The sequence below is a fragment of the Pangasianodon hypophthalmus genome, chromosome 26 (assembly GCF_027358585.1).
Source record: "Pangasianodon hypophthalmus isolate fPanHyp1 chromosome 26, fPanHyp1.pri, whole genome shotgun sequence".
Lineage (NCBI taxonomy): Eukaryota > Metazoa > Chordata > Actinopteri > Siluriformes > Pangasiidae > Pangasianodon > Pangasianodon hypophthalmus.
The window spans coordinates 11279026-11295374 of record NC_069735.1 but is presented as its reverse complement, the minus strand read 5'-3'; the positions used below and the strand labels follow the sequence as shown (position 1 = coordinate 11295374).

At 36.9% G+C, this 16349-nt stretch overlaps 1 protein-coding gene across 3 annotated transcripts in view; it reads right to left on the bottom strand.

Annotated features, from left to right (window-relative positions):
• Positions 1–16349, bottom strand: part of grin2bb (glutamate receptor, ionotropic, N-methyl D-aspartate 2B, genome duplicate b) — a 112883-nt gene that overhangs the window by 46403 nt on the left and 50131 nt on the right. For all 3 annotated transcript variants that reach the window (XM_053229977.1, XM_053229976.1, XM_026932273.3), the window contains one exon: positions 2001–2144. In XM_053229977.1, the coding sequence (XP_053085952.1) occupies positions 2001–2144 (144 nt within the window). The remainder of the gene's footprint in view (positions 1–2000; positions 2145–16349) is intronic.

Sequence of the window (16349 nt, the reverse complement as noted above, 5' to 3'; positions counted from 1 at the left end):
TTTAAAAGGATCAGAATTTCTGTATTCTTAAATGAGACTGTTCACTCAAATAGTCACTTTATTTATTTGTTTATTTATTTGTTTTATTTGTTTATTTTTATTCTGTTTTATTTTAATTTTTTTTATTTATTATTAATTATTTATGACATGAATACGATGGAGATCACTATCAAGTACTGTTATTATATATCTTATGGTTATTATAGTTATAGTTCTAATTTACTGGTTATTTGAAAATACACTATTTTTTTTTTTTAATGTAATGGTCAGTTACATAAAAATAATAAATGAATTTAAATTCATTTAAATGAATTTAATGTTAATTAAACTAGGAAATGTGTTGTTAATATGATACACAATGTTGCAGATATTTTAACATGACTGGTTTGAGTTCTGTGGTAGGAAAGTTCAGGAATATAAGCTAAGGGATCTTTTTAAATAAATATGATGGTACATATTTGCCTAGAGCTCGTAAAACAGATCTGTGTAAAGTAGAATTTTTGTTTACACTGAAAGTACTGAAAGGTTTGAGATCCCTTGTGGTATGGAAGATTGTTAGATGATTTGCAATAACTGAATGCACTAGCTATTAACAAAATGCTTCTGTAATGAGATTCGCTGTCAGGAAGGCAACTAGCTACAGCTTGCTTGATAGGAACAAGTGAAACATAAAACAGATTTAACTTAATTTGCTGGCATTCAAAAGTAGGAGATGATCACAGAGCAGGATGTGGCTGTACTTATCTGCTGGTAGTTAGCTAATGATAATTTCACTACTACACCAATATACAAAATAGAGTAAATTCAGATATGGTCACGCATGATATGAGCACCCAACGAGAAAAGACCTTTTAAGTATTACTCTGAGCCATGATTATCAGTTAGAGGTTCATTCAAGGCATTAAATTTTGATATGAAATGACTGGCTTTCATTTCCACATGCTACCACCATGAATCCAAATTATATGCAATTTTCAATAAGTGGTAATAATCAACCTGTCAAACTACTTTCTCCATTTTATAGTATGCAGTTTCACACTCTGTGTCCTATCAAAATACAACAAATATTTATTTCTCAACTGTCCTCCTATCCGAGAGATAAAAATGATCTATAAAACATTTCTCTGTCACAGAGACACTGGCATCTTTTCATGCATCCAGATGTGATTACAAAGCTTCTTTCAGCAAAATAGGCTATAATTAGTCTTGCATTACTATTCTTAACCATCAAAATACTAATTTTTGACAGTAAATTTAGTCAGTTGCTTACAGATGAGGTATTAGTACATGCAAACACGCCATGTAGTCCCTTTCTAAATCCGAATTACACTCAATTTTCTATTTGATACATTTTACACAATAATGATCGACATAAACAGCATTACAAACTGCTACTAAATAGAAAACAACTGCTTAAAATAAAAGTTCAGCCAAAACTAAAATGTACACACAGCTGATTAACAGCTTGGCATCTGAAGTTTGAGTCTTTAATTTTGCACTGGAGTTACAAGGCCAATTGTAGCTAACTAAAGCTAAGTAAAGAGGCTTAGTTTTTAGCATTATGCCTCAAAAAACATTGTATAATACTATATTATGTATTGTATGAATATATGAACTATATTATATTCACTTTTAACGTAATATTACCCCTTCAGACTTTGGAAATCTAAAAGCCACACCTTGCTGTGGGAGAAAATGATTTCCATTTTCACATGACTGATACTTTTTTTCTTTTTTTTTTAGCTCTATGATGTCCTTTTGTCAAGTTTTATAGATAAAAGTCTCGAGTCTGTTTGAGTTTGCATGCTAAACTGGAGGCTAGAAACTTCCCTTATTGTTAACTATGTTTGTCTCATAGGCTCCCTTCAGATACCAAACTTGTTTGTCTGCTTATATTTGGTATAAAACATGAACATAAATTATAAGTATATTTTATTTTGGGCCATACTATTTTTATTTATTAGGAATAATTAGACATTTCTTTAGACATTCTTTCTCACCCTGTTGACGAAGTCCTGGTACCCCGAGTAGTAGGTAGTGACGATGGAGAAGATGTACCAGTCATACTCCTCCATGATGTTGAGCATGACGGAAGCCTGCTGCTCTATAGATGGCCCGAACTGGAAGAACATGGAGTTGTCATCCTGCTGGGCACAAAAGAGACTTGATGTGAATACGAATGAGCCTTTCAGCAGTTGACTGCATAAGAGAAGCCTCTTATTCATTATGCACTAATTGCTAATCAATGTTGGAACAACATCATGATCAGAAAGTCAGCCATAAAACTGTGAGATGCCGTATCAGTACAACACATGAGCCAATATAATACACGTCAAATGTAATTTCTCACTTGATTGTGAGTTGATTGTTTTTCTATGCACATTTTCATATCCAAAAGTAAGATTTAGCTTTTGTTCTAGCAAATCTAAGTACTGTCAGTATGAGCCTGAGACCATCAGTGCATGTAATATGTTGTAAACAGACTTGTATACACAAAAGTGGGTTGGGATATGTGTGTGTGTGTGTGTGTGTGTGTGTGCGTGCTCCCAGCTGCATCCAAGTCAACAATTTACAATGCCTTGTTCGTGTATTTATGCATCATCAGTTTTGGATTTTGGTCAGTGAACAGATTCATGAGCAAAAAGTGGACAATTTAGGTTTTGTGTGTGTGTGTGTGTGTGTGTGCATGAAATCAGCCGTATGTGTGTGTGATCGTGACGCATACTGAACTAAAACACTCATTCTGCGTCTCTCTCTCTCTCTCTCTCTTTCTCTGGTCTTAGCGCTCAACTCATCATCAAAGCTCACCACTCTAGAGAGCACACCCCCGGGAACTGGACTCATGGACTCGTCTGCTACCTTGATTCGGCATTAATGAGATAAAAACACTGACACGGCAGACAGAGGTGGGGGCCACAGCAGAAAAATCCCCACCATTGACGTAACACCTACGGTGTTGAATTATCTACAGCACCATACAGTTATGAAAGGAACACTCAGGTGTTTTTTTTAAATCCTAATCTTTATCTACTGCATCTGTAGCATATGTGGGATTACCAGATACAAACACTTTCTGTGTCCTGAAGAATGAACAGAAAACCTGTTTACTCAGAATTAACTTATAATGGAATTTATTCTTTAAATCAGAATAATTCATAACAAATTTTTTCATATAGTTTTCTCCTGACTGCACACTCTCCTGACACATGTACTCTACAAAACATTCAGAAAAGGAGTAAGTGACCAAAAAATCATTTTACTGCATTGTTCCACTGTTCAAAGACATTCTCTCATGTTTGCCTTGTCCTAAGAACTTTATTTTTTTATGTAATAATTGGGGTTGTATATAGTTTTATATACAGTTGGGGGAAATAAATTTTCTGTTTTTGCTATTTAATGTACTTCCGGTGCATATATCCACTTCAAATTTACACACCTAATGTCTTTTGACTTACTGAGAATGGTACTGGAGCATTACACGTCATTGAGAAAACATGAATGGAGTGATGTACCGGGACATATGTGAGGAGAATTTAATCTCATCAGCCGATACTGATGATCCGGTGAGAAAATAGACATTTCAACAGGATTGAAAAGTCCATCAGAGGGATCCTGGGGAACTTCTGGGAATTAAAGATGATTGCCAAGAGGAACAGATAAACATTAACACTGATGCAAATGCATCCACAATACTGCATAAAGCTAATTACATCTTACCCTAGACATCTCATGTCTAAGTAGTAATGTTCATTTGTGGTGTCTGAATACTTTTTTCCCTATCCATATTTCATCAATACACACTTTTTTGTTCATATTTATAAGCACAAAGTCAAAACACAAAAGACATTATGTGTGTAAATTTGAAGTGAATATATGCACTGGAAGTATATTAAATAACAAAAACATTAGTGTTTGAATACTTATGCATTGTCACTGTAGTTTATATTTTATTAGCTCTATATATAGTTGTATATTTTCAATGATAATGACTGTATTTAACAGCTATCTTTAGACTCCATTCAGGAATAGACAAACCAGTAGCCTAGGTACCTGGAAGAAGCAGATTTCAGTCCAGACTATTAGATATTTATTCATAGTTACTCAGAGGACAAGCAGGTTTAAGAACCAGAGAAAGAAAAGAAACCTACTTGCTATTAAATTCACAAAACAAACATTTCCATTCGGCGTATATGTTTAAATGTAATGCACTTCATGGTGGTGTAACTACGGCACAGCATATGTTTCTGAATCCCACCACCTGCTGCACTACACACATCAACCACAGCATAATCTGGCTGACACTGTAAAAGTTTTTTTATTACATATGTATATTAATTTGCTTGAATGGCAGATGATCTTTTCAGAATCAGGAACACATGGGTATGTGTAAACACTGATGAAACCAAGTAAAAAGTCTAGCTATCATATAATGCTTCCTCTTACCAAACAAAGACATCTCTTATTTAAACATGTATAAAGAAAATAAAGAGACTAACCAGACAAATAATATATTTTCCTCGCAATGTGAGGAGAGAACACCTCCACACCACATTATAGGTAAAATTTTGGCCAATGATGTGAGGATAACAGTTTGGCTAAACAGATTCATCATCTATAAAGAAATTCATATACTCATTTGTTTCTCTTTGCTTGTCTTAATACACTTAACTAGCTAACTAGCTCTCCCATATGTTATTACTACCACTTTTTTGTCTTGTCCATTAGGTTTCTGTGTACTGAAACTATGGGACTGGGCAGCTAATTAGAGCTTTTACTTGCCCAGACAGCTAACTAATAAATAATAAACAGATTAGGTATTCTTTTACAACTATTTATCCTTTCCTCATGGTTGAGTGAGCAGGTATGCATGAAAAAATAAGAAGAAAAATACGTACACATTATAAAACACTAGACTAACACACACACAGACATACAGAAACAGTTGTAATACTGCATCACATTTATTTATCCATCCCACATCTCAGATTTCTCTTCATCCCTCTAGCCTCCAGCCTCTCACTCTCTTGCCAGTTTATGTTCAGTCTCTCCATCACTCGATGTTCCACTACCCCTACGTCTCCTGCACATTTAAACAATAATTGAATCTGCAGACCCCTTCCATTTATTCTCTTCAATGTTTAATACACTGAAGTGACCAACCCTTCTCACTCTTTCCCCCAGCGGGCCTAGGCAAACCATGGCATGCTAATAGCCTCTGAAACCTTACTACTAATTCCCGCTATTCTTTTCATTTCTCTAGCTCACTCTCTGCTACTAATAATCTTGGCGAGAGAAAGGCTCAGAGTATCCCACAGTGCAAGAATTTAAGAACAGAGCAATTCTAATATCAGACTTAATAATGAGGCCCTTAAATAATTTCTCCGGCAAGTCCCTCTGCTGCTGGCCAGGGGGAAATCGAGCTAGGCCTGTGACGTTCATGAGCGACTGTGAGCGGAGTGAAGCATTAAAATAGGCTGGAGAGGTTCAAGTATGACAAATAGCGTCAATTCAGCAGCAAGGGGCTCTGGGTTTTAAAAAGGATGTGGTAAGAGAAGTTGTTGTGTAATGAGGGCAGTTTGGTGTTGGGCTGCTTTGTTTCATCCGGCTCTATTACAGCGCTCAGCCTTGGAGGTGTGAGTAAATTGGAATGTTTGGTTCTAGAATTCTCGCTAGGATGCTAGAACGTAATAAACTGCGTTCACACGAGGCAGAAAAAGCACCGCCTGGGGCACATTTTGTGCTGATATGAACAAAACCATCTCACATGATGAGCACAGTTTAACCATAACAATGCTGTTAGCACTGAGTTCAGCTTTTCTGTTCAGTTAACTAGCTTGCTTAGCTAACTATTTAGATATTATTATTATTATTATTATTATTATTATTATTATTATTATCATTAACAATACACTGTTAACATATGCTATCATATGAAGGCACATATGTAATATCAGATACCAGTAGATGTTGAAATAGTGGTGTTTGCTTTGATGAAAAATGCCAGTGGCATTCTGCCTACCTTGTGGCTAATTCTGAGTAATTACATGAAAAAGATTCACTGCTGGTTGAAGAAAAATAAAAGCTTTTGTGAACATAGCCGACCATGGTTCAAAGGGAAAAGCAAAGACAAGATCCATTCTCTGTTCAAGTGGTTACTCATTTGAAAATACTCATTCAAAACATCCATAAATCTATAAAAACTCTATAATACAACTCGTCGTATTTTATCTAATTAATTTATTCATGTGATCTATTCTAACCAAAAGCTGAGTCGTTTTTAACTCGGCAACAGAAACTAATCCAGCATGCTGTCCATCAAACTGGTGTATCATTCCCTTCAGCAGCTCTAATGGCATCCGGTGCAGGTTCAGATGGGTGAAAACAAGACCTTCTGAGCTGAAGGTCAACCTGAGTGCTAACAATCACGACAACCGTGAGCTTGTTAAACCTGACTGCAACCATTAAGATCACCATATAACACAACACAGGCAACAGGAGGCAATAGCACAGCCAATGCCTGCTGCACATCTATACATTCACCACACATACAGTGCAGAAAATGTAGATCTAGAATATGACATGTAGACTGAGAACAGAATATTGATGTAGGAAAATTTGAAACATCATATCAATGCGTTAAATCCAGAGTGAAAAAATATAGACTTCTGTAATTATAATGTACTATCTTGGTAGCTTTATTGAGAGGCCCCACATAGATTTTTCCTTCATATACTCTGCCATATAAATAATTTACAATCTTAAATAATTTACAACTGTCAATGAAAATTTACACCATAGCCTTGCAGTATTAAGGACGGTGTGCTGGATATGAGTAGAATCTTGTCAACAGGAATGAACAGCTTAAGACGTGACTGCTGTAAATATGGTAACTATTACCATATAATCACTGGAGACACAATAATTAGTGGCGTCTTGTGAATAGGGGCAGGTGGGGTAGAACCTCATCATATCTGCTGTTCAACATATATTAATCTTCACAAGTCCTCAGTCACAACTCTGTTTAATTCCACTGAAATACTAATTAACTCTTTTGAGTGACCAACGAAAATAAAAATGTTGCTATTTGACAGATTTAAGCCAATGTTCCTTTGATTTGTTCTCCTTTCTAGATGTTGTGCAATTTTGGGGCAGTGTGCTCAGTTATTATTGCATCTGGTGGTCAAAATGGGAACTGCAACAAGTGCTCATAGAAGCCCACTGGGGTACGACTCATGCTGCCCCATGCTCGGGGGTGGAGCGGCAGACAACACAGTTAATGACAGGGTTGCCAAATTTCACTAGTTAAAAATACTCCACAGCCGTCAAGATTGTGTTTTATAGCAAATACTCAGAATTTAAGCTAATAAATTTCCACAAAGAAAGATAAAGTGTAAGTGCAGACAGTGTGTCTATGATGCACAGAACCATTTCATTTGTAAGATATATTGCAAAGATTGGGAGATTGGAAAGAAAGGGGGATTATGGAGTGGATAATGTTCATCAGAAATGCGTGTGCACCACAGTGACCTTGGTTTCTATGCAAAGGCTAAGAAAAAGAAGAAAAATGTGTCTCCCATTTTTGCCTGTATTTTTGGGCTAGATTCAGGTCTTTTGTATGATTTTTGAGATGTAATTTTGCTGGAAATTTTGCTGAAACCTGGCAACCCTGGTTAATGGTGCACACTTGCTGTATCAAACACAGTTGAACAAAGGAGCTGCTAGACTGTATGCTGGGTGACTGTATTGTTTTTTTTTTTTTTACTGTATTGAGAGAATTGTTGTCTCTCAATTGCTGTCTGCTAAATGTCATAAGTGTAAATGTAAATGTCAACTGCCTATAATGGGGTTACTCTAAAATTCACTAGATAGTAGCCTATAGCAGAAGTCAAGTGTGATAGCCTCTCATCTTAATTTTCTTTGAGGCTATGTTGTTATTATTGTCATCCCGCACCACCAAAATCTATGATCACGAGCCACTGCTCATAAGAATGTGTCGCTAGAAAGTAGAATTTTCATATCCAATCAATCTATAATCAATATATATTGAGAACATCCTGACTATTTTACACATGTACAACATATATTTTGTCATGTTCCTCATTTACAACTGTCACTGAATGAAAATATTGCAGTAGAATTGATTTAATACTAAATGCCACATATGACTACAATCTTGTCAGCGGACCACGTAATAACTATGTGAGGCCAAAAAAATAAAATAAAACACTGAGTAAGAATTTGCTCTTTACTAACTCAACAGTCAGAGTATTAAGGAAAAGGCGTGCAGTGGCTGTGCACCTTTGCAAACTAATTGCAAAATCTTCCTGGTTTAACCCCAATTAAACCCTGGAAAATGCACTTATATGAACTCCACCAGCAGTATGAGGTGGATTAATCCTCAATGTGTCCAGTCATCTCCTTAACTTGTTTAAAATAAAACTCCTCCTCAGATCAGACTGGAGAGTTTCCAGTGTCCTTTCTGAGGGTACACCACCTCCACGCTACATATTGGCTGTTATGTAGTCGTAGGCACACGATGTAGTACGTCAGCATGAAGATAAACTCTGCTGATGACCATTACATGGCCATTATTCTATTTTGAACTACATTTCATCTGTCCAAGTTCATCCATCTTCGCTCTTTTGAAAAGTGACAGACTCTACGCGCTTTATCATCCATCTGGCCATCCGCAGCCTCTCATTGTCACTGCTTATCTCCGCGTGCAGCATGTTGTATCGTCTAATCTTTCAATCATTTCTCACATTCTTGTCACACCCCATTTTTCTTTTCTGTCATTTTAAAATTGATTACTTCTTTTCTCCAATCCTTTCTTTTTTCTGACCCATTTTCCAAGCTTTTGTGTCACCCCTTACCACTACCTTATTCCTTCCTGATAACATTCTCAAATCCTGTCCCACCTTTGCATCTTTTTATTTTATTCTCTCACTTTTTTCTCAGTTCATCCTGCCTACCTTTTTTTAAGAACCCCCATCAATCTCTAATCAAACACATGCCGAATTAATTACATGTCACATGTGAAGCATAATTAACGCCAGCGACCTCAATTCCCATTATATTACCCCATCCCTTCCTTCTCTTTTAAATCTAATTTTTAAAGAAAGCCTGGCTTTGATTGAAACATGAAGCTATTTCCGTCCAGTGGAGATAATTCATTTTATTCTCTCTCTTTCTCTCTTGCTGCTTTTCACGTTCCTTCTGGGTTGCGTCCAAATGCGCATACTTTTACTCCATAGTCTACTCAGCCAAGTTTGGAAAGATGGCAAACATGGGTAATGAGCTTTTCTACAGAACATGTCATTATTACACTTCGTTCATGTTGTAAACTGGACTGTTTCTCAAAAGCATTGCAAAAGATCCTTGTTAAATGGTAGAGCAAGCATCACATCGAACACTCTCTACAAGGTAGTTTTATGATGTTTTTGGGAAACTGGGCACAGTTTAGAATCTTTCAGAACATATAGACCATGTGTCAAAAACTGCTACACTGAGGTAAATTTTGATAGATAAGCTAGCTATCTGGATATGCTAAGTAGTGAAGGGCCCTCCATTGCTAGATATGATAGGTAATGAAAGGCTCTGTGACTAAAGGAGTTAGGCTGTTAGTCAGGCTAAGTTAGCAAATGTTACAATAAAATATACATATTCACACTTCATAACTAGCTATAGTTAATATGGAGTGACAGGGAGCTAGCTAAGCTACCTGGTGCTTCGTAGCTTGCTAATGTTTTGTAAGCTAATACCATCTACATGTACAAGTAAAGGCACTAGAAAGCCATTTCTTTCATAGTGATACATTGTGAATGAGGCGGCCAAATATTTAGGTTTCTTAATGTATCCTGGAATCTACCATAGTTTTGCTACAGAGTGAGATTCAGGTTGCTGACATAACCAATGTTATGAATCCATTGATATGATGTATTGTTAATACAAATGTTTCCTGGCTACTTGTTTATGATGAAAATGTCCTTACTGTAATATGAGCCTTTTCTTAAAGGGCATTCAGAGGGAAAATGATTTTTATTTGTTATTTTTCTGGATCCAAATCACAGATTTCATTTCTGAAAATTGCTTTGCAAAGATGGAAAAAGAAGCTTCAGTTTGGTTCAGTTTGGTTATGTGTTTTTGGTGCAATTTTCTTCTTTATTTTAAATGAGGAAAAAAATTATTGCTGCTGAAATTGTGTAAATAGTGAAAATGCTTTTATTTATAATTATTAACATCTAAATAAGTAAACTTCACTCTGTTGCTATTAGTCAAAATATGTGCATATTGCTTTACACAGTCAAGCATTCAGCCAAACATTGTGTAGCAAAGTTGTCCTTATTTTGTCTGCACTGGTGTGTATAACATTGAAGGTTTCAGTAGTATGAACAGTGTCACCCACCACATTCAATCCAAATAAAGACAGGAAGAGAATCCTTAAACTCTTGTTGTTTTCAGAGATGTACTGAAAAGCTTAATGCGTTTGTAATAAAAGTTAATAGTTCACAAAAACATTACTGATTGGCACAAAAACACGGCATATCGGACATTTATATTATTTATAAAACATGCAAAATGTTCTTCTTCTTTATTTTTGGTATTTCTGATACTTAAATAAATATATCAGATACTTTAAAAACTTAAGTAGTTTTCCACAGTAAATTAAATCATGTCTCAGAAATATATTTTTCCTTTTACTTAATGGCTACAGGGTACTTTATATAACACTGCTTATTATCGACCGGATACTGGAGCTACTTCTTCTCTTTCTTTTCCTAAGCAATTGGTCACCAGCCACAAATTAAGCTTGCTGCTGTATAATAAATCCTTTGAGGTACTTCCATGAGTAGTTTCATCTTTCTGAATGCTGAAATATTGATAATGTTTCCAATCTCTGCCAAATGTGGAGAGAAGAAACTACTAAATTCTCAATAAGTTTCAGTCAGAGATAATGCGTAAAATCGGATATTTAGTCTGGGGGCTTAAATTAGCATATCACTAACAACACAGGTAGCTAAACTGATTAAGTATGGCTTTTGCCTCTCTGGATGAGTGGAAAGACAGATGAACAGACAAAGTAAAACCAAGTAATCCAGTAAAAGGACCATAATAAGGATGAAGTAGAACTTAGAACAAACACAATATTTATGAAGAGGTCATGCTGCTAAAAGGTAATACTTTTAAAAGATGTTACGGCTATGAATACCTTTATTATCATTGAGACAATACAATGAGATTCGGTTTCCCATCAAGCTATGTTACATTATAAATTTTAAAAAAATATATATATGAAATTGTATAAATATATGCAGTACTATTTAATTATAACATTAGTGCTCAATATGCAATATGTGTGCAGTATGCATGGGTTCAGGATAATAGTGCACATGATTTAGTGTAATATTAGCAGCCTGATATGGTACCATAGTCAGTTCTGTATTGTTATAGTTATATAGCATTGTTAATAATACTATATTTAGCATAGCTTATGGGTGATATCTCTCGTATTATTCGTATTGTGGAGCATTTCAGACAGGAAAAGTGTTAATAGTAGGTGCTATGCCTTTGTCCATGTATTCACATTAACAGCCACATTAGTGTAAAAGCTGCCAAGAAATCCTCTTCATGCTTGGCTCCATTATCCATATTGTTGTTTGAGAGTGAACAAACTGTATACACTCACTGGCCACTAGAAACACCTGTACACCTGCACATTCATGCAATTACTCAATCAGCCAATCAAGTGGCAGCAGCACAGTGCATAAAGTCAGGTCAAGACGTTCAGATAATTCACACACCAAAGATCAGAACGGGAAAAATGTGATCTCAGTGACTGGTTTTTGGTGCTAGACAGGCTGGTTTGAGTATTCAGGACACTGAAGATCTCCTGGCATTTTCACGCACAACAGTCTGTAGTGTTTACACAGAATGGTGTGAAAAACAAAAACCATCCAGTCAGTGGTATTTCTGCAGGCAAAAAGCTTGTTGATGAGAGAGGTCAGAGGAGAATGGCCAGGCTGGTTTGCACTTGTAGGATAGCTATAGTTACTCAAATAACCACTCTTTACAACCGTGGAGAGCAGAAAAGCATCTCAGAATGCACAACATATCAATCTTTCAGCTGGATAGGCTACAACAGCAGAAGACCACATTGGGTTCCACTCCTGTCAGCCAAGAATCCAAGAAACAAGCTGAGGCTACAGTGAGCACAGGAAACTGTGCAGCTGAAGTTAAAGACCAGGCGATGTAAAGTATAGATGATGACATCTGTCATCATGGATTACAACATGGCTGCATAATGGTTTAAACATAAACAGGGGACTACCTTGTTTTTGATGGGGAAACAGGGATAAGATGAGTGGGAAATTAAACATTACCCATGGCCACCTTGCCAATGATGTGAAAACAGTCAGTTTAGCATAGGCCGGCTAATGAGGTTTAATAGCTCTACCATGTTTTCTGGTATTCTTAATGAAGCAGGCAAGCATTGCCGTCTAAGCCGTCGGCGATGACCTAAGTCATGTTCTATGTAGCAATGACCTCATTTGCTGTCTTTTTTTCCTCCATTTTTTGAAGTTCTTCAGCCTCGGGGAGCCTTAGGGGGAAATGAGACCTGAGGCTCTCGCTTTTCTGCCTCTCCTCTCTGATCTGTTGTTCTTCTCCTGCAGAAAATGAGACCTACTCATTAATTGTTGAAAGTGGCTCCTCCATTATCATTCTCTGTTATTCTGTTTTATTCTGTCATCTCGCTGTTGTTCCCTCCTCTCACCTTGCTCAATCTCTTTTGCTTCGTCTTCTTCTGTTGTTCAACACCCAGCCCTTTTCTCTGTCTTTCATCTTCCTTTCTTTGTTTTTAATCCAAGTCACTACCTCGATATAAGACTGTCTCATCTTCTATGACCAATTTTTCCTCTTTTGCTGTGTCTCCACCTTCTACTTGTTCCCTTTCTCATCAGGCTAAATTGTCCCACTGTTATTTTCGCTGCATTAACTACATCAGCTTAGAGATAAACAGTGTTGGTTCTGTTGGGAATAGTGTAAATGTTTCCCCCCCTCTTTCTGCCGATGGGAAAAGGATTGTAACTGGCTCCAGTGACATGATATGAATTCCATCAGGCATGTTCCCTCAGCCAAGATCTGAAATTCTGAGCCACACAGCACACATATGCAGCTCAGGGGTTTTTTGGATTAGTACATGGAAGGTAATGGAGTTATGAGTCACTGTGAATAGCACTGTTGCAGAGAAGAAGGGGATGGTGAAGATAATGACGGAAAGGCAATGTAGATATGACAGTGGATGATGGATGCAGTATATTGAATGAAGATACAGTACCAATCAGTGATATGATTAAGATAATGATGCAGGTGATAATAACAGTCTTAAAGACCAGCAGCAAACCAGCTGTTTTATTTTTATTTACATGCTTAATATGTTTAATTTGGGATTTGTTGTTGTCAAGGTTTCCTACCACTCCATACACTGGAGTAGAAAATTCTCTGACTATCTGCAGCAGACCTTCAGAAGTCACTGTAGTTGGATTTATTTTAGTTGAACTTCCTGCATCACATGAAGAGGTCTCAGCTACGCTTCTCTTGGCTCTCACACTACTTCTTGGCATTGAGTGAAGAGAGAATATGCCTTCCTTTTATTAAAAACAAAACACTCTCTCTGTCTCTTTAATCCTTACTCCCAGGGGCCAAATTTAATCTTTTACTCCAAATGTGTGGTCACATTACTACTCACTTATTTTTTATTAAATAAGTATTCAAATCCAAGACATGGTTGAAGCAATTTGTCTATATTAATGACTGAAATGCTAATGACGTTCCCCTGTTTGCTAATATGCAAACGTTTATACGGCTCACAGATTCGCCATTAATTTGCTGTGTGTAAAAGCAAATGGAGTATGAATAATAGGAAGGCCAGGCAACCCCATTAATACCTGTGCTAACATAGTGACAGCTCCTCACTGTCCTGTTCCAGTGTGGCACTAATGCCCTGTTTCAATTCTGTTTTTAAGAAGCCGTCATTGCCCTCCCCTTACGACTCAAATGTCACTTGACAAACTAGGGAAGAATGAGTAATTATTAAACATTTTTAAATATTTTCAGACCTGAAAATGAAATTTTGTCAGATTGAGCTGATTTCTGGGCAAGAACTCCATTTATGTTGACTTGACCTCTCGCTTCTCCAAGGGGTCATCTAACAAATATCACTAGAATATACAGTAATGGAACGGCCCTTAAGATGGCCTCTTAGGAAGGCCTGGCAAAGGCAAGTCAACAAGGGCATCTAAAAAAACGGTATTAAAAAGGTTATGAATATCACCACCATTCATTCAATACATACACTCACTGTCCACTTTACACATGAAGACCTGCACATCCATGCAATTATTCATTCAGTTAATGAAATAAAAATGTGATTTCACTAACTTTGACCGTAGCATGGTTGGTGCTAGACACCCCTATCAGCCAAGAATAGCAATCTGAGGCTACAATCATTGAGTGAAACTGGACGGCTGTAACATTCACAGATGCACAAAATATTTACCTGGGCTATATTCGCTAGTCGAGCTAAGGCAACGACAAATCTAAAAAAGGTAGTTTGCCTGCATTATCTTGATAAAAAGCCACAATGTTTTCTGTGCAGCTGGTTTATAAACTGCAAGGAAGAAGTGCAGTAGGACTAGGCTTTGCTCAGGTTAAATAGCTTGTATACCGAACAAGAGCTCAGTATATCCACAGCAGAATTCTATGCTAATAGTGTTAAATATACCCTTTGGGCAGAAGCATGTCATGCAAATTACCATGGTTACCCAAACTCCTTCATGTAAGCTCACATGCATCTTATCTGTCCTGATCTCAGTGTGAGAGAGCATGAGTGTGTGTACTATATTTGAGATTACATCACCCATGGTTTTTGATTGAAAAAAAAGGGTGAAAATTAGATGTAGGTTTATCCTGCAACACGACAACCATTTAAAACATTAAGACAAAATCAACGGAAAAGTAGTCTGAAGAGTGTTACTATGAAATCTGTCAGTTATAACATATATGTCAAAAGGACATCAAAATGCCTGAACTGATTTGAGCATATATATACATACAGTATATTATTAATATCTAGCATACACTATTGCTTATTATTACTATTACTTTTATTATTACTTACTTACTTATTATTATCTAGCATACACATTATATCAGCTTTAGCTGACAAATAATACTGTTTCTTTAAAAAAAATTACATCACTTTGTTAATATACATCAAAGAAAAAAGCTTTTATTAAATGAAAGCAGTAGGGGTGATATATACAGGACAATGCCCTTTAAGCAATAGCAAGTGTAAGTAATTAAGCGACTATGCCTATTAACACTGAGTATTTTGTATGCAATATTTGGCATCACAATAATTTGTTAAAAATTAAGGAAGTGATGTGTGAACAAGCTTTTCAGCTATTCTTTAAATAATGTATTCTTTGAATAATACGGATCTGCTGAGTAAATGCTGTATTCATCTTTGATTTGATGAAGTAAAAGCAGCTCTTGGTAGTCATGCTTTCCTGTTTATATTATTGTATCACATCTGAAAATTATACATTAGAAATCCATGTAAAAGGATGATAAATATCAGTCATGTACATTTTCTTTAGAAAGACACCACACACCTGCATCCACCACACACGCACACAGATGTGGTCCCTTGCTGTGACATAGATAGATGAGCTTCAGTCAGAGCGAAATAGGCTGTAATAACATGGGAGCTGAAAATGCTTCATCTTCCAAAGACACACACGGCGAACGAATAAACTTCATCTTTCAAACCAAAAGCTACAGTTGCTTAGCATCCTAACACTACAGATTACTAAATCCTATGCCTAACAAGCACACACACACACACACACCTGCACACCTGCCACCCGCACATCCTTCGTCATGTTGCCTGTGCTCTCTCTCTCTCTATGTATCACTTTCTCTCTCTATCTCACACCCACCTAAGGAGCTTCCATTGGAGAGACTTCCGACCTCGTGCCACCTTGACGAGTGGTATATCTGAATGTCACGACGTTGTCTGAGCAGACTAATACATGGCGTCATCTCAGAGCCACTAAGAAAAACCCAAGGGCCAAATGGATCATCTTCAGTTCCAGCCTGTTGATGTGCTCTGATCACATACTGGGGGCCTCACACCCCCTGTGACACTGTGACCCCACACTGAGGAATCACTATTGAAGTGTCTGTGGTGACTGTCTCTTTCCAATGGGTCACAGCTCCTCCTTTCATTAGAAAAGCCTTGTGTCTTCAGCAAGCTAGGGCCTGTGCTGCTCTTGCTGTAAAGGGGA